This window comes from Clinocottus analis, unplaced genomic scaffold (genome assembly GCF_023055335.1).
Source record: "Clinocottus analis isolate CAN_PGR_092001 unplaced genomic scaffold, fCliAna1.0.p SCAF_8, whole genome shotgun sequence".
Classification (NCBI taxonomy): Eukaryota; Metazoa; Chordata; class Actinopteri; order Perciformes; family Cottidae; genus Clinocottus; species Clinocottus analis.
In genome coordinates this window covers 17,746,847-17,773,023 of record NW_027176240.1, presented here as the reverse complement: position 1 = coordinate 17,773,023, position 26,177 = coordinate 17,746,847, and the positions used below count along the sequence as shown (strand labels likewise).

General features: G+C 43.7%; 1 protein-coding gene across 1 annotated transcript; it reads right to left on the bottom strand.

The window, feature by feature from the left end:
- Nucleotides 1–517: 517 nt before the first annotated feature.
- hs3st1l1 (heparan sulfate (glucosamine) 3-O-sulfotransferase 1-like1) lies at nucleotides 518–25,625 on the bottom strand. Its single transcript, XM_068568215.1, has 2 exons — nucleotides 25,325–25,625; nucleotides 518–3,572 (listed from the first exon to the last, which is right to left on the bottom strand). The coding sequence occupies exon 2, from the start codon at nucleotides 3,384–3,386 to the stop codon at nucleotides 2,445–2,447; it is 942 nt and encodes a 313-aa protein (XP_068424316.1). The 5' UTR covers nucleotides 3,387–3,572; nucleotides 25,325–25,625; the 3' UTR covers nucleotides 518–2,444.
- Nucleotides 25,626–26,177: the final 552 nt, after the last annotated feature.

Here is a 26,177-nt window from a genome sequence, read left to right as displayed (position 1 = left end):
TACTAAACTAAAACTGGGAACATGGTAACAGGTTAAATAGGTCAACCTGTTAGCATGTTAGCCTTATGAGCATGTTAGGATGCTGGCTTTTGCATTTAGCTTTTGCATTTTCGCCCTTACAAGTTTTGAAAACGGTATCTCCCTTACGTTCCACCATGTTGCGCGAGCTCTGACTGTAGAAAGAACTGTTATTGGTCGACTGATCTCAGTGTTGCCAGATGCACGATAATCATCCTCCAAATACGACCATTCTGAGCCTTTGGTACGATACTTCGCCATTTCTAATCTGGCAACACTGAGCACCTTGCCACCTCCACTAGTTACATTTTTACAACAGCCAAATTCACAGTAACCTCTTGTTAAAGGATAACACAACAACGACCAGAATCTCCATGTGGTCTTGATATATGAAGACCACAATGGAGATTCTGGTCTATACACAGTAAGAATAGGATACATTTGCTGTGCTAGTGTTATTTTAGCATTTTTATTATCAGCAACATATCCCGTGAACAAATCAACACTGAATTATCCTACAAAAAAGATGGTCTATATAGTCACAGCTTGAATACACTATACAGACCTGAAGGACCCCATTAAACCGTATTGTTGCATTTGCTGAAATTAAATGAGTTTCAGGGGATTTGTTGTAAAAAAAAAAAAAATTAAAAAAAATCCTTAGCCTTAAACAACACATTGCTGAGTGCAGCATTCGACAGCCACAGATGCACTAAACGGTTGCAAGTGTTTTGGCAAAAAAAACAAAAAAACTTTGTTAACCTTGCCTCAAACGGGAACTGGAGTCTCATATTGTAAGCAAAACATGCCCTTTTGTCCTCCCAGGCCACTTGCTTAATGGAAACACTGTGCTGCGCCAACGTAACACCTTGGGAGTGATTAGTGGTGTTTGTGTGCATGTGTGTGTGTGTGTGTGTGTGTGTGTGTGTGTGTGTGTGTGTGTGTGTGTGTGTGTGTGTTGTGGCAGGTGGAGCAAGGCCGCTTGTGCAGCTCTCTTCCAGGTGAGTGGCTTGGTGATACATGCCGGAGCAGACAGGCGTCTGCCAGGGTCAGGAGGTCTCTGTCGCAGGCCCCTCACCTGTGTGTGCATCGACAAGAGGGGATCCTAGATAGCGAACGTCTAGACACGTTTCCTCACGCTGTTCCCTCAAGAGTTACTCTGGAGTCCAAGTGCCCCCTGGTGAGCAGAAGTGAGAAAAGTCCCTGAGCAAATGAGTGGTGGGGGATTTAGCACTGCCTTTGTCATCACAAAGAACTTGAGTACACTCACGCAATTTTACAGTCCAATTATAATGTTAAACCCCAAGCTGCCAATGCACTACACTATTCATATAACTATTAAATATATTTTCCATATAGCCCTCAGCTATATGCTCCCTCCCATGTTCTGTTCTGGATATAGATCCAGCGTAGCATCAGCGACTACTTGCCTCAGGAGAGTTATCGTGCTTATTCTGCGTATCGTCTGCTTATTCCAGCAGACGGAGTGGGGAGATCACATGGAAATCAGATCCCAGTGGAGCTGTAGCTTTGGCTGCTGTTTAAAGCCTAATCAATAAAAGAAACATGACTCGCGTCTATCTGTTGTGTACGGGATGACAAGATTCTGGGAAATCTGTGTGCGAGGTACGATTCAGAAAAGAGATCGTACGTGGGTAAAAAAAAACAACACTTTTACTCTGAAGCTGTATGATTTGTAAATGTTTTAAGCATATGATTTAATGACTACATTTAACACCTGAGTAAATTGTTAAACAGCACAAAATGCAGCCGCAGCTCCCTGGATCGGAGCTTGCTGACGATGGAGATTTGTCTGATTTAGCTGCAGGCACAGGCTACCTTCAATGTCTAAAGCCATTAGTGATTCCTGTACTACTAAAGCGCCGCTCCAGGGTACCCATTTCCTTGCATTAATGTCTACCTTTCACCACAGCAAATCAAAGGCTTATTCTAACGCCACTGCCTATCTTAGTATATTCCCTAAATAACACAGGTGAGAGCGCTCTGGGGCTTTTGATTGCCAGAATGAAACGGAGATGCCACGTTTCTGGTACATTTGAAAGCAGAACAATTTATTATCAAGAACAAGAATATCAAACAAGAGAGAGCGAGAGGGAAAAAAGTTCCATGAATGTGTTTTCACTGCAATTTTGATCACTTAAACGCTTCCAGCACAGACAGAATGACTTATTAAGCTTGGAGATTCTTCCATTTAATCTTACGCCTCTAGTTACAGTTTTTAATTTTTATTTTGCCTTATCATGTAAATATAGAACTGCTCTGCTGAAACCAGAGATCACAGCCAAAGGTATTAAGAGGCTATTCAAAGGGCTTTTTCGATGTCAGTTCTGTAAAGTGCTTTATGCCTTTATGTCTGTCCTCGTCAAAGACAAGGAAGGAGCTCCCTTGAGTCCGATCTGGGTTCCTTATTGCCAGTCGAAGGTGCGCTTCACCAGCCTGAAGAAGGTTCGGTTGTGTTCCTGTAGGAAGGAGCGGAGCTGCTGCAGGACGGTGCTGTTGACAGCCGGGTGCGGACGCCCCTTAGACTCATGCAGACAGCGCTCTCGCCCATCGCTTCGGATACAGTAAAACCCCTTGGTCTGGTTGAAGTAGAAGTTGGAGGATACTATCCTTGGGGGCAAGTTGAGGAAGCTCTCCACCTTCTGAAGCTCTGGCAAGGGATCTCGGATCAGAGCGTCCCCATCTACGATGTGTACCTGTTCCAGGGGAAAGTAACGCAGCCAGTTACGCATGTGGACGTCGTACAGGCTCCTCTGAATGGCCTTGTACCGGATATTCAGGGCCCCATTGCGCACCAACAGGTTCTCGATGGCTTGCACCGGCTTGTGGTTCTCCAGACGGTTGAAGTACACCTGGGTGTAGTCGGAGATGACACGCTCGGCCGGGTCTCGCAAGATCAGGAGCAGCTTTATGGACGAGTTCATAGCGCAGATGCGTTCTGGTGCGAGGGGTGACGTGAAGTAGCCCGGCGTTTTCTCAACAGTTATCTGGTGCGGGTACGAGTATGGCATCAGGTCACGGTACCACTCGAAGCCCTTGTCATAGTTCTCATCCCAGTCAAAGAAGTGCACCTCGGTGGCAGCAGCAGCAACCTCCGGGTGAATGTCCAGCATCTCCAACAGCGCTCTTGTGCCGCCCTTGCGCACCCCAATAATGATACTGTGTGGGGCTCTTTTACTAGTCCCCGGGGGCGGAGACGAGGGTACATCTCCAGAGACGTTGACCGGTAGTCCAGCATCAAGGTCCATGGGGTCCAGCGTTATGCCAAATCCTGCCTGGATGAGCTCAAGCGGTGCAGCGTTGGTCTGGAGAACCAGAAGGAAGGCGGATACCAGGAAACAAGCCATAGTGACTGTACAAAGAGTGAACAGAAGACAGAAGCAAGTAAAGGTGACAATTTAGCTGTGGACCAGATCCGTCTTCCTGAGCTCAGTGATAACAAGAGCAGTGAGAAGTGCAGTCTTTGTCTGCCATTGAATTTGAGCCGGAGGAGGAGAAGGAGGAGGAGAAATCATCGGCAGTCCACAGCACATCTGTAGAGACGAACAAAGACACAAGAAAGAAGAAAAGGCTTTCAGATTCCAGGCATATAAAGCAGAATGAATGTCTGTATTATACTGAAATGGCACTTTCCTCATTCCCCTGAAAAAGCAATCCAGCCATAAATACAATCCATGTCTGTTATAAGTGTATCAATCTCAATTCATCTTTCTTCGAATCTCTTTTCATCTTCCCTCTTCCATCTGCTTTCTCCTCTAACTCTATAAAGTCACTTTCAATTGGAAGTGTAATTTCTCCGGCTGAAAAACATTTAGCCGGGCAGCTCGTTAGAAAACATGTCTGAGATATGCAAGCATGGCTGTAGGCCAGGAGACAAGGCCGGCGCTCTGTCTTTCTTTATTGGGTCAAAATGCACACTCGAATCGATACCAACCGAAGCATCGAAATCAAGGCATTTGGAGACTTATAAAGACAAATTTATTGCAGGAAATCAGATGAGTTCTCACTGCTAGGTGACTTTGATTTCCTATACATGCCAAGAAAGATCAATACGAGGGGCAGTGAAATGCGGAGAAGGATTTAGAGCATTACATTAGACGTACAATGTTGCTGCTGAGCACTTAACAAGCATGGGAAAATTCAAACTGTCTTTGCTTCACAACTATTCATCTTTTATCACAAGGCCTGTTTAACATTGTAATACTTGTTGTTTTTCTTGTCTCCAACGTACTCTTGTCAAAAGGTTTGCCTTTATTTTAACCACGAAATAACAAATGTAAAATGATCCCCAGCTCTGGTGCAAGAAACCACAAGCTGAAATAGCAGAATATAAGAATAAAACTGAGTTTTCTTTTTAAATGTCACAGAATTCATTAAAACAACAAAAGTCTTCAGATAACTTCATGAGGATAACAAGCTGAGAAAGCTGTTGCTTACACTGTGCTAGTCAAAACACCAGGGCCGGGCTATGCAAACATCCAGCTTCCACAGCAAAGGCCACAGAAAAGTAATCTCAACAAACAAAGACATTCTCTGCCTGGGAACACACACACACCCTCACACACACACACACACACACACACACACACACACACCCTCACACACACACACACACACACACACACACACACACACACACACACACACACACACACACACACACACACCCTGGATGCATACGGTAGCACATATCACTCAACACTTATATTGTCGGCTAAAAATGAGTTACTGATAATTCCAATGCATTTTCAAAACCAGTCTCATTCTATGAAAGCCACTTAAAGCCACTGCGATGGGATCTTAGCAATGCAGAGTGGAGTTCTGCATGACCAGTAAGAGGCTGAATTCCTGCGTCGCTTTCTGTGAATTACTGTACTTACAGCTAATGGCGTTTTAAAATGGAAAAGGGTCAATTGTCAAGGAAATGTGGTATTGCAAGGTTGTTATTGCAGCAGGGAGGCTTCACTTGTTGTTTTCTATTTGTAACATTTTCTGTCAAATTTTGCTGAACAGAGAAACATAAGTCTGTTCTGTTCCGTTTTGGAAATACCAACTCGTGACATTTCAGTCTTACTTAATCTGCAGAGCGTTGGTACAGAGTACAGAGAGTAAAATACTAACGTAACAGTAAAGAAATAATAGTTTGATTCCCAAATGGTCCACCATTGTAAAAGAAAGACATTCATTTTAGACAATGAGCTGTTTTTTTGCTCTTTGGAAATTGATTAAAAACATCTTTGTTTAGAGACTGTCAGTTCCTCATATTTGAAGAGGATCATCAATTTAGGGCTCATGCGTTAAAAATAACTTTACTTGAGTGGTTTTTGGTGACCAGCAATTAATATTACTTATGTCTCTGGTAGCAGGAGTACAATGTAATCACAGAAGTCCCTCTCATTAAGCAAAGTTTAACTTATTTTTACAATGTCACCAGTGGCCTTTGTCTCACCTTTCAGAGTCTCTCAACCATGTAAAGGCTCTGACACACGCCCCCGCTGCACACTACCATCCTGTGGCTTGAGTGTGGGACTGGGCGTGAGAGCCGAGTGCAGGAGAGCTGACCTGCCTCACAGGGCCCGGGGTTGTTGCAAGGAGGCACTTATGCACTTTGACAGGCGCGCCTGCCTGTCAGCGTTTCCCTGGCAGAGAACTGCCAAGTCCAATGCTAACAGCCAGGCAGCCAGTCGAGCTTTCTGTCTCATCCAATTCCCTCCTCACACTCCTCACCTCCACCCGACTACTCCCACAGCTCACCGCCACCTGGAAGGAGCCATTGTTTCACATTCCACTGGGCCTTATTGCTGTATTCAATACTTGAGGCTTATCTTCGCAGCATTTCACTCAGGCACACAGCAGTTACCTACGTAGCGTCCGCTAGGCTCTTAACCAGGTCGACCAGTGTTTCCTCTGAACACTGTGGGGTGGAAGGTTTCACCCCACGGGAACTATGGCCTCACTAAGACCTGGGAGAAGGATGTAGTGTAAGCACTGCTGCCTGACAGCAAGACAGTCTGGGTTCAAATCTTGGCTCTTGTTTCTTTTTTGGGGCATTCCCTTTTGGGACTCTGGAGGTGCATCAGCGTGTTCCCCAACATATGTGAGCATGGAGGTGCAGCCAAACCAGAGTGAGCAAAATTAAATTTAACTGTGTTGAAATGCTGATGAAACTGGAAATGCCATGTATAAGGGCATGACTGTGAGCAAGAAGATGAGCTTTCCACCGTTTTATCAAATACTTTCTGTCTTTTGTTACCTCACATGCTGGATCTGCAGTGCCATTACTGAGCCTGTAAAGCTGATCAGGTATCAGTGACAATGAAGCCTTTTTTAATCCAACTGTCAATCAACCTCTGGCCTCATGTCAGCCCAAATAAAAATAATCCCAGTCCCAGTGGTGAATACAGATTTTACATTTCAGGAAATGACAGTAGTATTGAATAAGCTGTATCAGCAAATACAGACTATCTAGGTAGTGTGGCTGGTATCCTCAGGCCAATGGTTGGGTAACTTCACCCTTTACATAATCAACCTCTGGAATTACAGTTGATCCCCACCCTCTTTCTCAAACCAGCTTGGTAAATTTTAGTATTTTCAGGTCAGGGACAATCATTTTGGGAATGAGAGGGATCACCTGGAGACTAAAAGGGTCTTGCCCTTGTCATTAATGAACTTAACTGTTAGTCAAATTAGGTTGTGTTTTCGCAGAGTGTGTTTTCACATGCATGAGCTTGACGTCATGCTCAAGATGTCTCTCTGCCTCGCACGGCGGGATCTGCTTCTTGACGCACAATGAAGAGTAATGAAAAGTGAACTCAGCACAGACAAAAGCACTATCGCTTACGTAACAAAGTCAGACCTGCACCGCATTCCTGCTTGAACCTGTAACACAAAGCCTCCCCACACACAAGCACTGCACTTGCCGACCATTATCTGGGCTTCACGACTTGTCCTTCAGCAGAGCAAAATAAAAAAGCGCTGCCTGCCGCCTAAGCAGACTGTTCATTACATCCAAAGAGGAGGGCTCCACTAGGGCAGCGTTGTTTTTCCTAATGGGACGCTCATTAGAGACGTTAGTACAAAATCATTACGACTGCCATAAAGCTTGATTACAAAGGTTGGCTTATTGTGCAATTGAATGGGTTCAATTTCAAGTGAGGATGTTGAAAGTATTATTTTTCATATCATGAACACACAAATGCAGCTACAATAGAGGTTGGCGTTCAGCATGGCCGAAGACAAAATATGTCGTTTGAAATAGAATTGAGTGCAGAGACAAACCTCCCTATAGCCTGTTTTTTTCCTTCGCCTTCTTCGTATCTCGGCCTCTCGTATCTCTGTTTCATGAGCTCACTGCATTGTTACATGATCCCTTGCAAGATACAGTGACCTTTCCTCCCCAAAAAACACTACCACTTGGGACACAGAAGTGCATTCACCATTTTTTACTGCACTTTCCCCTTTGCTCCTTCTTTTCTTCCTCAGCCAGTCTCTCCAACAGGCCCTCAAAAAATAAACTCAGTACATTGTACTACCCACCCACACACATCCAACTGTTACTCTGAAGCTGCACTCCCACTTGCAGGATGGGTTCTAAATTATGGATGCATTTTGGTTCACAGTGGGATTCCTGGCTCGGTTTATTAATTTTTGTTACACAGCGAAAGACTCCAGCTCCCAGGATAAGATGGAAGTAATCTTTTCTCCCCCTCCCTTTACCTTAGATTCAATGATATCGCTCGTGCAACAGGACACTCTAATCACATGTCTCATTTCTGGACTGTCCTCTGCAACCAAAACAGTAAAATACCAAATTTCCCACCATGTGTTAAGTATTCAAAACACTAAGGAAAGCAGCATGCAAGGGTTTAAAGGGACACCTTGAGCACTGCTGGGCAGTTCAATCCTCCCATGAAGCTTGCTTGACCATAATGTGAAGAAATAATGAGGGAGTTGTCCCCATCTATTTGCATTACTGGTAAATAGCGAGAACAGAGAGTTGTCACTTTCAATCACCAGGCTGGTCAGGAAAATTCAGTTGGAGAGGGAGTAATGCTCTACCCTCCAGAGAAAACTGCAACAAAGGTGCCCTTGATTTCCTGTTTAACCTCGCCAAGCATTCGGTGGACCACGATAAAAGATTCGGAGGCTCCCAAGATTATGTGTCAAATGTATCTGGATAAAAGGCTCAGAGATCTATTGAAGCTGCAACTCTTGCCTCTTTTAAAGGACTATGTTCGTACCAAACCACAAGTACATCCTAACAAACACTCAATTTTAATGACTAGGATTATCGTGTCACGATAAGAACCACAGTCCACCAGTCATGTTCTAGTTCACATCCATGTCTGTTCAAACTGTCACCACTTCATTATTTTGTTGCCTAAAAGTAACTGTGAAGTTCCTGTGAAGGTGGAAGTTTATTTTGAAAGGCTGTATGCATGTAACGAGCATAAATTGACACCTGGCTTCCAAGATGGCACAACAATGGAACGTAGTGACCTTTGACCCTAACGTCAGATCATCTCTGTGTCCATGTTGGACGTTTGTAATTGTAATTTGAAGAAATGACCTCCGGGCGTTCCTGAGATTAGACTGTTGTCTCATAAGGCTTTAACGGAGTGTAAGTCTCTGCAACGCCCCTGGGACCCGCGGCACAGTAACACTCTCCTCTGGGGCCACCTGGTGGAAAACCGTCCCAAAAGACTTTCATATAATTTTAGCACTTCCTGTAATCACAGCAACAATGTTAACATCATCATCTATTTCCAATCAACGTATCGTCACACTGTAAAAAATATTAGAAAGTAAAACTGACTGCATTTGAATACTAAACGTTGTACTGTACATGTCAACATTCACACACACACACACGCACACGCACGCACACACACACACACACACACACACACACACACACACACACACACACACACACACACACACACTCACACACTACATCTATTGTTTCCCAATTATTTCGTGGGACCAACCTTTTTATTATTGCCAAACAATTACGACCCCAAAGACTTTATTAATGGATTGTGAAAAGTGTAAGTTTCTGCGTTCGATAAAGCACATTTGTTGTTTCATGCATCTGTTATTTCATAAATTAGACCAAAAAAATACATGTAGGCAGAATTGTTTTTTTTCCTCTCATCAGTAAAACAAAAAAGAATATACACTAGCATTTTTATATTAGATTCATTGTTATAAGTACAATTATCAGAACAATATAAACATTCAGGCTTCTTCATGAGACTCAAAGGTGTACTTGCAGATATAAATATTTAATAGCAGACATTCTCCTAACCCTGTCTTTGGAAATGAGCGGTGTAGAGCATTTATTGTGAAAGGTAAGAATGAAAGGAGCGATAAAGTTTGCCGTCTTGGTTCAACCTACAGCACCTCCTGTGTTTTGAAAATGTCCGTTCCGCACCACAAACTCTCATGAGCCTTATTATTAATTAGACGAATGATGGAAACCTGCACTAGTCTTTCCACATTGAGAATACCATAATTAGGACCAGTGTAATCCAACGGAGATGTAGGCGGTTCTATGTGGCACCTTAGCAGTGTTCCACACAAGGATGGAGAGGATGATTTGAGAAGAAACTACACTGCAGCTCGGGTGTAAGCAATAGTTGGCTATTTCGGGAGTTCGTGAGTAGCACAATGACCTAATCCACACCCACTTGTCAGCAGAAGGCATTCATTACGGATTCCGTAATCTGTCATTTGCTCGTACACCCAGACGCATGCAGCCTGTGGCACTAATTACAGTGTTTTATCTGTGATCTTCTATACGTGGAGTTAAACTTTCACAGCATCGCACTCTTTTCAACTATTCCCCCTCTTTGCAGCAGAGCTGGTTCAGTGTGCAACACGGTCTCTTTCAATTACCAATGCTTCTGCCCACTGCCATCTGTGCACAAGCAGAACATGAGCCACCCAACTTGATGAAGGCCTGTGCCTCGCGAACAAATATATGTTCACGCTTACAATGTCAAATTCTGCATAAAGACCTGCACCAACAGTGGATACATTATTGTTGGGTTTTCCTGAAGTGTGGAGAATCGTATCTCACCATGGGGCTGGCCCTGCAGTCACCGGGACCAAACACACCATTGTTCCACTGATACCGGGTGGCTTTGGCAATCTCTGACCTGCCCATCGCGCTGCTGCTGCATGCCCTGGGCCAGTCTAGCTTTGATATTTGTCAATGCCCTGAGATTTATTTCAAGCATCCGCTGACATTGTCTGTATTCCCTTGAGGCATTTTCGCAGATAAAATAGTCTGACTCGCTCATCACCCTTGGATGAGCGAAGGCAGCCAATCCCAGGGCCGCTGACTCACTCAGGGAAGTGTTTGCCGGCTCGGTCAGAAACAACAAGTCTATGAGGAGGAATTCAATCAGAGCGCAGCTCGCATGATCCTCATTCAGCCTGCCACTTCTGATAAAGCACCTGTGCTTTTCGCAGCGTCAAGATCTCACCGCTGCAGATAAAGCTAATTTCTGCTCCACCAATTTAATGCTACTGTAATTCTTATCATGTCCTCCCCATCGAGCCTCTCCCTCGTTCTCACGATGAGCCCGATCTTCTCCATGTAAAGTAATTGCTCTACGGGTTCATCGCAGAGGGAGCAGCCCCACAAAACGCCGACTTAATCAAAACAAGCGCGGCAACTTCATCCGCTCTTCCTGGGCGTAAGCCTTTGGAAAGCCGATGGTGCTTTCCAGTCTCGCAGGCATCCTGCGAAAAACTGCAATATGCACATGCATTATGGATGAATTACTTCATCAAATAAAAAGCAGGGCATCTTGTAATGAACTGTGAGGATGCTCTTAATCTTTGATGAGGCCTATCTGACGAATAGTTTAATGGGAAAAAACTATGGGAAGGGCTGCTGGGTGCTGACAAACACATCACAGCTCCGATGAGCAACGCGCAGGAAAACGCGTAATGATTTGGGAGTTTTACGATCTTGTAGTGTTGTTTATTAAACAGCATCAATCTCCCAGCTCATGAAACAGCATTAAGTAATACATAGAGTGTAATCCCACCTCAGCTAAGTCTTGAATTATGCACTCTGTAAGTGGTACTCCAGGGCGATGTGTGTAATACATATAAAGCAAGGTATACCTACACTAAGGGATGGGGGTCAACTGCGATATCTCATGTTTAATTCCCCCAAACTGCAGCTGGTGTGTGCAGTTTCACACAACTTGGAGAACAACAGCTCGCTGTATTGGAAGGCGCTCGCCACAGATCTGCCAGTGTTTTTCCTGCCATCACAAATATGTATTCAGCACGGCAGAACTCAAGCTTTAGTGTCTGGACCTTCTGTGATGTGCTGTTGGCTGCCAAGCGCTGGAGCGATTCAACAGCAGGCTGCGGCTCGCGAGCTGATAATAATGCACTCGACTTAAAGCCGACTCCCACGGCGGTGCTCGGTGTGCTGTGTGTGCTCGCAACAGGAGGTCAAAGCATTGTACAGTTGAGATGTGTGCCGGGCCCTGGTTGTGACGCTCTGTGCCGGATGTTGCCGGCACACAAAGGGTGGCCGGTTACTTTTTCACTGACAATCAGAAAAGGTAAGATCTCGTTGGGAGAAGTCACGGAGCAGAAAACTTGACGGCGAGAAACACAAATCTGAAATGGAAAGACTGAACAGCACACACACCCGTCTGCAAGGTCATGTTTAGCCCACAGCAGATGACCTTGAGCTGAAACTTTCACAGTATCGAGCTACCTCATCTGCATACGTAATCCAAGTTGTCACCTCGTGTGCGGGTCATCGATTGTAACGTGATCAGAGGGATCGGGCTGAGCAGGTCGAGACGCTTCAGTCATTCATTGGCACACGAGTATGAAAGTTTGTTAAAATAATTGGGCGCATTGTTGTCAGACGTATCAAAAGCTTGCTTTTAGTGCAAAATGTCTAATATTCCACTGCAGCTCGAGAGGGAAACACAAAGAAGACATGCGGACACAGTACAGACTGTAACTGACACTGGATACTAACACTAAAAGTGCATTAGGAAGGAATCTCTTAATGCCGGTATTATAGTCCGTTAAACTTTTTTCAATATCCCTTTGTGCACCAAACTATTGAAAAAGATTACAGAATAGTGAACCTACTGCGGGGCCTCACAACACCACCCAGTGGGCCGCGAAGGTAATGCAAAATGGTTATATATACTGTGTATACGTTTCAATAATCACACACAGCTTAATCTCACTTAACAGTTAAGTGTGTAAATCTAATCACGACACATCATCATCATCATCATCATCATCAGGAGACAAACGTGTTTTGACGCTGTTGGCGCGCTAACGTTTCCTCGGAATCAGTGACACAAAATGGATCTTTCTTTTTGCACCAGCAAAAGCTCCATAGTGTGTGGTGAGGAAGTATGACTCTGAATACATTACATTTGAATTCATAACAGAACGCGGCGATGGGGAAATTTACTGCTGACAGTGGCATAGCACATATTTATTGCCCAGTTAATTTGTTCTCCTTTTCATGCCATGTTACATTTTTATTTCTCTTTTATTTGGGGAGGTAGTTGGGGAGGTGGGGAGGAAATAAGTAAATGGGACCGTAATTTACAAAATGAACATCATGCTGTATTGTAAAAGACTTGAAACTGGAGATTGAGACCATAAACTCATGTTTACAATGTTTATGAAGGGAATAAATCCAGAAAAAATTGTTGTCCATACAGACAATCAGACTTCTTTTAGGAAACCAGAGGAGTCGCCCCTGATGGCCAAAAGAAATAATGCAGGTTTAAGGTACGTTTATGTTGGCTTCACTTTTTTGAACTTGACTTTTATTACTTACGATTATTTTCTTACAATTAAGTTTTGTAAAAAAATTGTGTTCTGAAGGCCCACGGGGAAATGTGTTGCATTGGTCCAACTAACAACACACAATAACATGAGACACAAACATGCAGCTAACTTTCATGAACGATACAATTTTTGCTCAAGCAGCTACAATTCATTCCTCATCCATCCATCCATTATCGGAACCTCTTATCCGGTTTAGGGTCGCGGGACGCTGGAGCCAATCCCAGCTGTCAATGGGCGAAGGCAGGGTTCATCTCCTGTCCATCACAGGACAGAGACAGACAACCATTCACACTCACATTCACACCTACGGGCCCTTTAGAGTCCAATTGACCTAACCTGCATGTCTTTGGACTGTGGGGGGAAGTCGGAGAACCCAGAGATATACATATATATACATACATACATACATACTTAAAGGCCACTTACAAGACACATGTACATCGGAGGCAAATCAAATTCATCTGTCTAACTTCAAACATTATTTACTATTACAGGGTAATGAAGTATTTATCTTAGTAACAATCTCCAGCTCGAGCTGCTTTGTGTCTATTCTCCTGCTCTCTGACAGGTAGAGCTTCAGAGGTCTGACAAGCTCTATCCCTACATTGTTTACAGCGGGCAGCTAGTCGGCCTTACCTCGGCGCAACGTTTCCTCTCTGCCTTCTGAAGAAATGAAAACTCTTGTGCCAGCTGGGCTTTGCATCTGCTTTAAAGCCCAGTCTCCACTACCGGCGAGGCTCTGTTTACACATTTTCAAGGAAGGCTAACCACAAGTGTTGGCGCTCTCTGTTACTGTATACTTTCTCCTCTTGTTCTTTCTGGCAAACTGCAGCGGCTCGAGTGCAATCCTGCCGTACACTCCATGTGTTCAGCCTGCATAGCGGAGGTGGGATTTAAATCACTGGAGCACGCACAAACTGAGATGGGGTAAAAAAAAAGAAGAAAAGAAAATAAACAGTCCCACCTGGTTTTAAATGAATTTAATGCACATGAAAAAAAGGAAACAGAGCGGTTGAGATGCATGCGAAACATTTCAGGCTCATTTAAATAGACCTGTCTGCGACTTTATGACAATATCCGTGCATGTGCAGTTCTGTGGACGTGACAGAATCAGGTTAAGGAGATAGAGGGAATGAAACAGCATGTCACTTCAGCAGGGTGACTTTCATAGCTGAGAAGGGTTTCGTCTCCGCTGGTGTGAACCCACGAGCTAATGATAGAGCCCTGGTGAGGCGAAGGCAGGATTTTTTTAATACCCCCCGAAAGAAAAAGAGCACAAGCACTCTACATTTTATCTTTTAAAAAAAAAAGAATCATGCATGTTGATATTCAGCCCAAAGTTAAATCAGCTTCAAGCTCGGGACAAGTCTTATCAGAAGTACATAACAACTTGTATTATGAGGACTTCTCGCTGTCAATTTCTTCCGTGCCCTCACGTTGCTCCGTTCTTCATGAATAAGTCATCAGTCCCCTCCCCGCTATTCCCCTTTGGCTTATTGCTCGTTCCGCCGCCTCCGTGGCCCTGTAAAACCAACCAAAGTGTTTATGGGAGATAAGAGGCAAAGGAGGTCGCAGGCCCAATAACTCCTTTTATCACCCCACGTTCTGCAGCAAGGGGCCATTTTATGGGTGGATTTGCTGAAGACGAATTCTTAATTAGAGAAGTTTGTGGACCCAGCATCAGAGGCCTAATGGGGGAATAAAAAGAATCATCAAAAGGGCATCTGCAGGATTGCTCATTGGCCCGGTTTCGTTGCTGCGTCTTGTCGCAGAGATGAGACAAACAGCAGTCTTGCTTAGTTCTCGCCGCAAAATATCAATGAAACACGGCCTTTAAAAATGGGCTTGCGAGGCTTGTTTGGTAAGGTGTGAATGTTTGTCGAGACGAGCTGGAGTCCTTTGGAAAATTAGTTCAGGTTATTGATTTTCTTGCGGGCCTATTAAAGGAGTGTACCTTGTCAGTGGAATTACTGCCTGAACCATTAAGGTGAGCTGATTCTATTTCCCATTATTGTAAATTCCAGCCCAAGAGACATAAATGGCTTAGTATAGTAGTAGATGCAATGTTGTTTTTCCCTAATATCAACAAACTTTACTTTTATTGCCAATACTTTTATAACAAATAGAACCAATAGCTGCTGGTATTATGACAAATATGAACGAGGTGGGATGAAGGCGACCAGGCTCAAATGCTATTCAATCAACTTGGCAGACATGATTGACCAGAGCAAATCATGGCAGGGGTCCTGTGTCCCCACACTGTTGGGCAACAGAGTAAACCCTTGTACTAGTAGATATCACCATGCAACCTCCCGAGTTGATTACTTACGTTAAGACAATTATCTATTCCATCTTTTTCCGAACATCATTTTACGGACGCGACTAGACAAAGTAGTAAACATGTTAAGTTTTCTTTCCGCTAGTCTAAAAGAAGACATGTTTAATGAAGCAATATAGCGCAGAAGAACTCTAAATCAACCATTGAGTCAAATAAAACACTTTTTTGGCCTGTAGAGTCTTGCCTTAGCTGAGGAAAACAAAGAAGTGAAAATGAATAACTTACTTTTCCCAGATAGTCCTTGATTGCGTAATCTTCACTCCATAATTATCTCAACTTCATAGCAACAATAAAGCGAGAGTAGACACCTCAGAGTTTCCTCCAGCAAGTGGAGACCGAACACACTTTACCAGCCAAAACCATTTGTTTGACCACTCCCCCCGTCCCCCACACACAACCATGTCCCAAACAAACATAACAAGATGTAAAGAGGTTCTTAAGTCTGCCCAAAAGATTCAACAACTTAATTCTGCAAAGAGTAGTACACGGGAGCGTTAGTCGACAAGCGTGGTGCCGCCCTCCCCGTCCTCGCTAATCAACCCCCGCTGTAAAGCCTAGATTACCCATCTCTCACTTCATTTAGATAGAGGATTGTTTTGGGGTTTGCCTGATTATATCTGTCTGGCGCACATGCAGCGCTTCTATTGGTATTTAACGAAGATTAGCTTTAAATTGATGATTAACCTTTGTAATCCTGCGTGCATATTGAAAATGGCTTGCTTGTCTTTACCTCAGCCACACAAAAGAGGAGCCGCATTATCGTTCAGGGAAAATTCAGGCTCGGAAAGCAAATGAGGCGACGTTATCTGCCTGGTGCTCGGCTGGATAATGAAGACGAATCTTCAGAATAGAGAGCCATCTCATAATGAATCCGAACAGATTAATTCTTATGCGCTCTTAGAGCGCATCTTTTAATAAAACTTTGCCGCGACCCTGACAAGCAAGTGCCGCCCTTATCTTGCAAAGAAGCAGAATAGACTTGTGGGAATGAGTGGTTGCCATTGTTTAGATGGCGGTATTAGAGAGTAATCAGACATTAAACGAGTAATTTCTCCGTATTTAACTCCAACTGGGGAGGTAATGGTTTAATTTGCTGGGCAATGACTTTTCCAATGTGGGGTGCTCCTTGCATTAAATCACAAGCCGATGCAACTCTGCTGCTCTGTAAAAATCCCTCATATACGGCTGCACAAACGTCTCTGAGCAGGATTCAATTCAAAGTGCCTGTGTGGCGACTTCACCTATGGAATTTCTTTTCTTCTAAAAAAAAAACCCTGCAGAATAAAAAGAGCAAAGTAGGAATAACAACAATACATCCCCAACTTGTCTTCTGCTGCACACTGAAACTCGTCAACAGGAACTGGGAGAGAAGACTAAGTATGTCTCTCAGTGTTGTATCCAATATTACACTTCACATTGAAATTAGAGGAAGCTTTTATGGTAGTTAAAAAATGTCACAGTTGTCATAAAAGATCTATATTTCCTTGATATGATGATTACTTGTAATATTCAATCTGTCAACTGTGAGAAAATGGTGAAAAATGCCCATCACTTCTGCTTGAGGCCCAATCACATTACATTTATTACCATAGAAGGGATTTCTGATCTTCTGCTCCTTTATGAGCCTCTCTGACTGTATAGGGACAGGTCTGCTTTCTGTCCACAGAGAACATTAAGTTTCTACTTTCACTTCTTTTAAATCAAAGCTGGAGACTGTTTGCTGTTGACTTTTAAAAAAATCATGTTTTACACTGTAGCTTTTATTACTGTATTTTGTCCCTGCTTCATTGTGTTTAAGCTTGCATTTATTTTCTATTCTCTTGGATTTGTCATGGCTGTGTATTTAAATGTACCTTTATGTATCTTTTGATGATTTATTTAAAGCGCTTTGAATTTCCTTTTTGTTGAAATGTGCTTTATAAATAAAATTTCCTCAGAAGGGAAGAAAATATTCACATTTCAGAAGCTGCAACAAGTGAACTTTTGTCCTTTCTTTTGAAAGATCTTTTGCCGAATGATTTGAGTGCCTATCAAATAACCAACAAATTGTTCCAGCTCTAAATGCGTTTCAGATGAGAATATGAGCTTTTGCATATCATCTTTTACTCTCACTCATCAATTTCCGATCAAAGCTGTAACCCATAGTGAGCTCATTCTCACTGCTAACCTGCTGTACTTTTGCATGTACTGGTGTAATGAGGATGGTATATTATTCTTCAGTCTTTAAAGCTTAAAGCTGCCATCAAATGCCATACCACCTAATCCCAGCCCTGCTCCAGACCTCTGGAGCACATCACGGCCCACAGCTTGTAATAACACTGCAGTTTATGAAGGGGATATGTAATGAGGAAGTTGTGTGAGGAAAACTCATTGTGAAGGTGAGTGAGTTTTATCAGACCTCCTCTCCCCGAGTCATCACGTTGTTTTTAAAAAAAAAAAATTATCACACACTCACTCTTAGAACCAACAAAAAGATCTTATCAAATATAAAGATAGCATGTAAAACACAAATCCCTTTGTGACACTCAAAATATGAGCAAAAATGTAGCCATGTTTTTCTAGATACACTCAGGAGAGCGCAGATCTCTTCCAGGTGTGTCCGCTATGACCACTGCTGTGACGTTTGGTTGAATAAATACAACACCACAATTGGCTAAAGCCCAGAGAACTGGCGGCTGAGCGCTGGTGATGTGCTCTGGCCGATCACTTGAGCCCCATACTGATAGGGGGAGTCAGCCGATGGAAGTAAATCAAACAGACAATACAAAATAAAAATGCACTTTAGTGCGGCAGAATGCATGATAAGCCACGGACAGACACAGGTACACACAGGACCTAGCAGGGATAATAATTCATGCATATTCACATATAGTTGAACACATGTTGTACTGCATGCATGCCTGAATTGTTACCTGACACTCAAATTCAGACTATTAAGTGGGTTAAAGTGCAAAATGATCATTTTGCTTCAATTTACTGGTTGAGCTGTTTGAACACAAACCATTTTCAAATAGGTTTAGGCTGTGTGTTATTTACTTCCATTTGCCTGAAACCCAATAAAGAGTTAATGTTTTGTTGTTTTTATTTGCAGAGATGAAAATCATTAAAAACAACGAACTAACTAAAAACAAATAGGACAATAGTCATTATTATACACTTAGACTCAAATGATTACTATTCAAAATTACCAACTGGCCAAACAAAAAAGACTCAATCCTAAAGATGCTGAACATCCGCTACACACATTCTGTAGATTTGTGGAAACAACGGAAGTATATAATTACAAGATAAGGAGAAAAAAAAAATGCGCTCAACTGGAATAAACTAATCTGAAAAAAAAAAACGCTGAAAAATCAAAAGGAAGCCAGTCGGAATGTCTCCGATGTCTGAGAAAGCTTTAAATTATAGTTTCATGAACAGATAGACGGTGATTATATCTTTATATACACAGATAAACACCTTTCTAACACAGCGTCATGTTTAGGTATCGCATAAAATATGCAACTACGATTTATGAACATATATTATAATTATGTTCTATTGTGAGGCTGCAATTTAAAAAAACGTCACACTTTTCTAAAGCCCAAGATAAGGTCTTCCTTTTGCTTGTTTTGTCCATCTAACAGTTCAAAATGCACAAATATTCAGTTCATCAGCATATATCGTGGGCCCCACTTTTACAAAAGCTGCGTCGTGTTGTTTTGTGTGACTCGTGTAATTTATGTAGCTGAATTACTTCACTCACTGAGGTTGTGGAAATGACCGCCGGTGGAAAGATTCACCACATTGTATTCTCTCTATGATGTACTCTTGTTAATGGGGATGCTGTCTGAAATAGTCACTATTAATGCTAGTGAGATAAAGTTTAGGGATACCAAGTAGGAAGTGGGGAAGGGGCCACTGGCATCCAAACTTCAGGCCCCTGGCTTGATTTGGTGACGCGGCTGATGTGACTCCATCTCAAAACAGTGAGTATTATTGTATTTAACAATCCCTTTAGCATTTAATCCTTACTTTTAAGTGGCATTTTAATTTTGAATATTACAACTTTTACCGCAGATAGTTCCGTAAAAATGTGTTGCGTCAGCTCTTTGCACCCCACCAAAAAACACAAGGAGGACGACATCTGAACAGACAGAGAAATATCATATTTCAATGTTCAATTTCTAGTGTCAGAAGAGCAGTATTCCTGGAGATGGGGAAAAAAAGAGAGGCCCTCATCTGGGCCATCTCCCGCCCAGAAACCATGATGAACAGTCTCATTCAGCACCGTGGACAGCTCCCCGCACAGCCTCCAGAGATGGCTGCTAAACCCTTCGACAGCAAGCATGACTGAGACATCATTAACACTGGTCAGATAGCTATCTCTGAAGACCACTCTGTGCCTAGCACTTATCTGTGTGTGTGCGTGTGTGTGTGTGTGTGTGTGAGAGAGAGAGAGTCTTTGTGAAATGCTTTTTTACTGTTCCCGGCATATCTATTCATAAAACACCTTTTGGACCTTTTGCTAATCAGTTTTCTACTTGTACAAAAAGCACATTTGTGTTGAGAGCTTCACCGGGGCTAAAGGTTGTCATCTGAAGGACACCGAGGTCATACATTTGAGAGCAGATGATCCGCGCTGCTTTTCTTAGTCGCGTGACCTTCCTACAATAAGCCTGAATCAATGATCTCTAAAGATCAAATTTCACGTTTAGACAAACCCAGATCTTCTCCCATTGAACAAATGTCAAATGTTGCTTCCGGTGGCGGCAAGAGAAGGACCGGCCAATGCTTGACATTTTGTTCTCATGAGTATTCATCTGCTTCTTTAAAATTACTAGCAGTGATATGCAAAGAAAAAGGAAAGCCGACAAAGGCGAGATGGCTCCGTGAAGTGAAGCGGAATTAACATCGCTTTACCTGTAGTTCTTTTCCAAAAGGCTGACAAACACTTGATCTCTCTTTTTAATGAGGATCCAGCCGTTGATGTGACGTCTTTCGATGTGCAGAACTTTAAAAAAGCAGCCCCCTGCTTGTCCCTGATTATCTTAGAGCCTCCACGCACACGGGAAAAGGTCTTGTTCCAGTGAACTCATTTCATTAAAATGTTGCTTAAATATTCTGCTCTGGGGCCATCACACAGATGAGGAACATATTTCAATATTCTGCAAACAGAAACCAGTGGAAATCTGTTACTTTCAATTCCTCAGCCTCACCAAAAAAAAAAAAAAAAAAAAAAAAAAAAGCACACCCGCACCCACACAAAATAAATTGATACATATGGCGGAGCAGAGGCATCCGAATCAAAACAAATCTCACACCACATGATGGGGTCGTGATCCCTCCGAAGTGACAGATACTGTTAATCTGACAAATATGACAAGACGTGGGTGTGATCTAAAAAACATATGGATGTATGACACACAGTAATGAGGGATGTGGCTGGCGTGCCGCCTGCTCTTCTGAGGCAGGAGGAGAACAAAGGTAATGAATAAATAACTTAGCCCGTCGTCAAGTTTGGATGATGAATCTACTTCCCGACGCTCGCCGATGACGGCTGCGTCAGGCTTTCTTGAACCCCCTGATGAAGAAAGGGGGCCCGTGAAATGTGTTCACCAGAAGGTCTCCCCGCCCTCCGCCGTCTCCTCTTTCACCCGCTCCTCCCACCCCCGTCCCTATTATTTCCGAACGGCGTTAAATTAAGCAGGGGAAAAGCCTGTTGTGGGATTCTGTCATCTGATTCTGCCTGCCTTTAATAAGGCTTTCCCAAAGGCTGAGTTCAGACTCTTTTGATGATGAAGACGCAGCTCCCAAGTGCCTGCCGTCGACAGCTCCGACGCTGCTTTTTAATACTCGCGCTGTTGGTGCGCAAGGTGGGTATCAGCCCCCTGAAATGTGGCACACGGCATATGGACCAAGGTGGCTCTTTGCACACTCTGCCGCACACTCATGAATTATGGAATTCGGCACAAATATGTAAATCTGGGCATTAGCCTAGTTATGCCCCTGTACTGTAAGTTACAGTGACTTATCTATTATGTATGAACCAAGGATGGGAGTAAAGAGGTCCTGGAAGCCGGCAGCTTCATGGCCCCTCTTCTCAGTCATTTTTACATCATAAAAAAGCATGAATCGCAGGAGGGATGGGGGGAGTGCTCCAAAACGCCAGCATCTCCGTAGACTTGGGAGAATTAGAGCTTGCTTCCATGCTCGATTGCCAAGCTACTTAAAATAACAATGGCTTCAACAGGATTTGGAGGCCCGGGAGATACGTTGGGGAATAAGCATGAAGTTGTTGCTAATCCTCCGATTTCCCCCCACAAGGCAGATATGAAATGCTAGTCTGATCAGTAATCAGTCCACAGGGGAGGCTGACAGGAGATCCAGCCAACTCCACAGGCGCATGCAGAAATCAGCCTGTGTATGACATTACCATCCTAATACCGGATGAGTGATTGTACCATGGGTAACCTAATCACAGCAGTGTAAATATCCAAAAATCAAGAAGCCGGCAGAGGTGAGAAATCGTCAGAGGTCGAACGCGTCGGCTGAAAGCGCGACGAGTACGTCCTCTTGCTCGGAGGCCGACGGAGCGATCTCCAGCTCAGATCAAAGTGCATCATCACGCACATGACAGCCGACAGCTTCTGTCCAATAAGGTGCCCGGGAAATTGTGATCCCTGCGCCTGGTGAACCCAGTCGCTAAGGTAACGAGAGCAAACCACTCCGTCGCACCATCGCACAGTCAGCGGTCCCGCTCGGTTCTAACAGGAGGACATTTGCCAAAGTTGAACAAACAGTTGCAACTTGTTGTGCGGCTACAAGTGAGAAGCGGGGTTGAGGTGAGTGGACAAATATTTTATTGGCTTTTGTCAAATGGCAGCTCAGAAAATGCTTCGCGGGCCAGCAGCGTCAGCTCTTTCTAGAAAATGTTCACATCGAAATCTTGTTTATTTTTCATTAAACTGGAGTTGAGGATATTGGCAATTGCCGGTTGTTGGGTTGATGGTGCCAACTCTAGTGGGAAGAGGGCAAGTATCATCACACGCATTTATCCTTTTACAACATTCAACATTTGGGTAGACTCATTTTGCTGTTAATTTTGGATTGCACTGTTAAGTTTGTAGTGCAAGCGAGCAAGAGACACTATTTTCATATCATTTTCACAATTGTAGAGCCATTAGCAGCTCCTCAAAAACTAAAATCATGCAAAGCAGCGAGGCCAGCGAGCATTAGCCTTTTTTTTTTTTTGCTGTCATGGATAACATTTTGAAGACGACAACATGACCAGACTTTCAACACTGGACAGTAACCTGTGTGGAATCACAGAGACATGACAAAGTATTTTTAGCACCCCGCCCACACAGGTATGGCATCAATCGAAGAACATAACTGTAGAGGAGGCCATCACTGTACAAAACCAATTTCCATCAAATGTTTTCATTAATTGCAATTTGGCCTAAATACACATTTTAGTCAAACCAACCACCAGGGACATCTACTTTTCTATGGGAAAACTATTTTTTTCTATGTTTTTGTGTGTTCAGTTGGACATCAGGAGAGAAATTAAGGCGTTGAGATCGCATCAATCACTGTTCACAGCAGCGCTGGTTCTTTCGCAAGAGCTCTTTTATCTCCTCAGGGACAATCAACCAACCCAGCACCGAGAGAAAAAGTAAATTTGACGACATTCATTTGCATTTTAACAAATAGCTCTGCGTGCCTCAGCTAATAGTTGCCATCCTTTAATTCCAAAACCACAACCTCATTAAACAGCATCTCCATTCTCTTGTTGTTTTCTATTGCTCATGAATGGAAGAACCTTGCAGAAAAAGAAAATCTACTTTTGTTGTGTTGTCCTTCTCTTCCCCTCCCTCTTTGCTCAAGTGGAGCCAACTGGATAAACTCCATCAAACAAAACATAATAACAGGAAATTGAACAAAAGAAACAGTTTGTTCCCCACCACCTCCTCCTCTGCCTCTTTCCATCCTTCCCACATGAAACTCTCCTGCCATTACGCTGTAACATCTACTGCCCCTGTTTATTTGTCCGGTCATAAATCACCGAGACACCTTGGGTATTCTTGGTGGATTTGGAAATCACAACACCTCCCTGCACCGCCATCGTCTTTACAACCAGACTCCTGAACACTTTCAGGAAAATCCTGCTTTCTGTCTGGTTTGGCATTGCTCAGCTGTTTGGTTCCAGGACAGCGCAGAGCAAACAACCCCTCCGTCCCAGTTTAGCGACAAATAAACAGTCGCCCAATTCATATTGACCAGTCGGGTATGAAAATAACGAGGGCGACTCTTCTTTCGTGTTGACCCTTTGCCCTGTGTTTGTACATGTGTTGCCCACTTTTCTGAACAATTTCATTTCTCACGACGAGGAGTTGCCTTTCAGTTGCGATTATGTTTGATGAGTATAATTTTTTCCCCCACTTCTGCCACTTTTGCAAATTGACTCATGGTTTGTGCTTGAACTGTATTGGTATGTTCAGCTCATATCTTTCATTTTCAAGGCATTTGATGTCTTGTAAATGATTATAATTATTATTTTAAAGAGATTGACCCCAGTGAATGTGACCTGCTGCCAGCTGACGGCGGATGAATAAAGCTTTGCCGGTGTAATACACACATGTTGATGTTGTACAGTGCCTTGTTAGATGAGAAGTCTACGCCCATATAGTCATCGGGGACACCCCCCACCTTCACCCTCAGGGTCGCCGAGTCCGGTTCATACAACTAAAGACTGCAAAAGAATGGACCCTATAAACGTTGGCCAATTAAAGCCCACTTTGAAGAATAGGATGGGGCTGATGAGGCTGCTGCTGCTGCTGAGAGACAGCGTGTTTCTTTTGAATTTCATCAGAGAACTTCTCCCAGTCAAAAATACCCAAGGGTAAAAATCTTCAGTCGGAAGTGGGTGGAGGGTTTAGGCAACTGGGTTTATGGGGTTAGGTAGATCCCTAAAGCTGCACACAATAAAAAAAAAAATACTATAATTGTGTATCCTAAATAAAGCGCACACACACTTGACTAACAGCTGAGCAGGTTTTAGTAAAAACTCTATTAATCCTTCTATGTTTGCATTAACTCTTCAACCAGCTTGCTTTATGACGAGTAAACCAACCATGAATCAAAGTGACCATCCGGAGTGTTTGGGAGTCGGTTTAACACTGAGTATCGAGAGACGGCCATCAGCCTTCCATTAGCTTTTGGTAACAATTGGCCAGGGGGGCACATTTGTTCCTGTATATTTGTTTAATGCCGTGGAGAAACACTGCAGCAGCTCTCAAGCCAACACCCACATGCTCATAATTAAAGGTGAATTGCACAGCCTGTGGCAATTTGCATGCTGTGACGTTGGTGCACGGCTGCTGGAATTTCACCAGATGATAGTCTGAAAGCATGAAACAGGGGATGCGATGCTGAGGAGGGCATCACATCAACAAGCCATACATTTGCCCAGCAGGGAAGTGGCAATTACCGTGCTTTTTATTGTATGTGTTTACCAAGACACAGCTTGATACCCTTCAGTTTAAATCCACCAGTCTCCAGCACTAGAGGAATAACTTATGTCTGTTTGGGCTTGCTTGTTATCTAAATTTAATTTAAACCTGCCAACTTATTTGATTTCAACCCCAACTTTGAATGCATGTGAAGTTGATTTTTCACTGCACAGGATCTGGTGAAGCCGGCTCTCTTAGGAGCTTATACAGGCTTCCATTCAATTCAATGCATCCGATCTAGCATTTTAATTAGTGGAATCAATATTCTATTACAGAGGATTTAAACGTGATGTGCAGTCGGGGAAAAGACAAGGCAACTCATTCCGCGCGAACGAAAGAGCATGTTCCAAAATGACAGAGACTCCGCTTGCTGCGAGGCGATACTGGGTTTATTCCAGCTCAATAATTGATAAATTAATCGCCCGTAATTTCAAAAGCATAACACATCCTTTTAGTCAAGAGTATTGCGTGAAAGAGTGTGTTCGTGCGTGCGTGCGTGTGTGTGTGTGTGTGAGAGAGAGAGAAAGATAATCTCTGTGTCGTTCTCGAGCGGTGTATTTCACACAAAGTGGAAGAAAGAAAATGTGGTTACCTCGCACGGGGGTTTCGGGGAGGATCTCACAGCGCCTCTCAGGGTTTGGGTTGATCTCAGGAGCAGCGGCGGAGGAGGACGATGAGGATGGTGATGATGCTGCCGAAGCACGGAGCGCACTTTGGCGCACTGCCGGTCCACAAAGAGGAAAAGCGTCCGTCGCTCCTCTTGGCCACTCTCATCACTGAGTCATTTGAGAGCAGACACCATGAGTTGGGAGGGGGACGGAGTCCTCGTTCATTCAAAGCGGGCGGCTCGACTCCCGTCTCCGGCTCTCGCGCGGACCAGCCTGTGCTGTGTGTCAGAGACACGCGCAGAGAGTTGTGCCCGAGCCGCTGCTTTGCGTAGCTCAGGCAGGAGGGAGCGGGGAGGAGCCGTCTGCCGTCAGTGATCCGGGCAAGGTGCGCATCCCCAGCAGAGCAGAGCCACGCAGATCCAACGTGAACAGAGCCCAGTGCCACCAATGCACGTGTGTTGTGTTTGTGTGTTCGTGTCTGTGCAGGTGATAACTTTTAGAGCAATGGCGGTCATCAGTGCGAAGCCTTCTCTGCTGGCCTGAACAGAACCACAAAGTTATAGTTGTGTGTGTGTGTGTGTGTGTGTGTGTGTGTGTGTGTGTGTGTGTGTGTGTGTGTGTGTGTGTGTGTGTGTGTGTGTGTTTGTAAAAATGTGTGAACAGTGTATTATTTCAAAATGGTTTGGAGGTTTTTCCTGCACCCAGAGGGAACTTTAAACTCCACTTTGGTTTCGAAGTTCACCTCATACTGATAAACCAAAACACAACACTAAACTTTTTACTTCTTCTCTGTTTACATATGTTGGAGTCTGTAGGTCTAAAAACAGACTTATCACC

Bases quoted from the DNA above. Each gene is read 5' to 3' on its own strand.
- hs3st1l1 (XM_068568215.1), bottom strand. From the start codon at position 3,386: ATGGCTTGTTTCCTGGTATCCGCCTTCCTTCTGGTTCTCCAGACCAAC.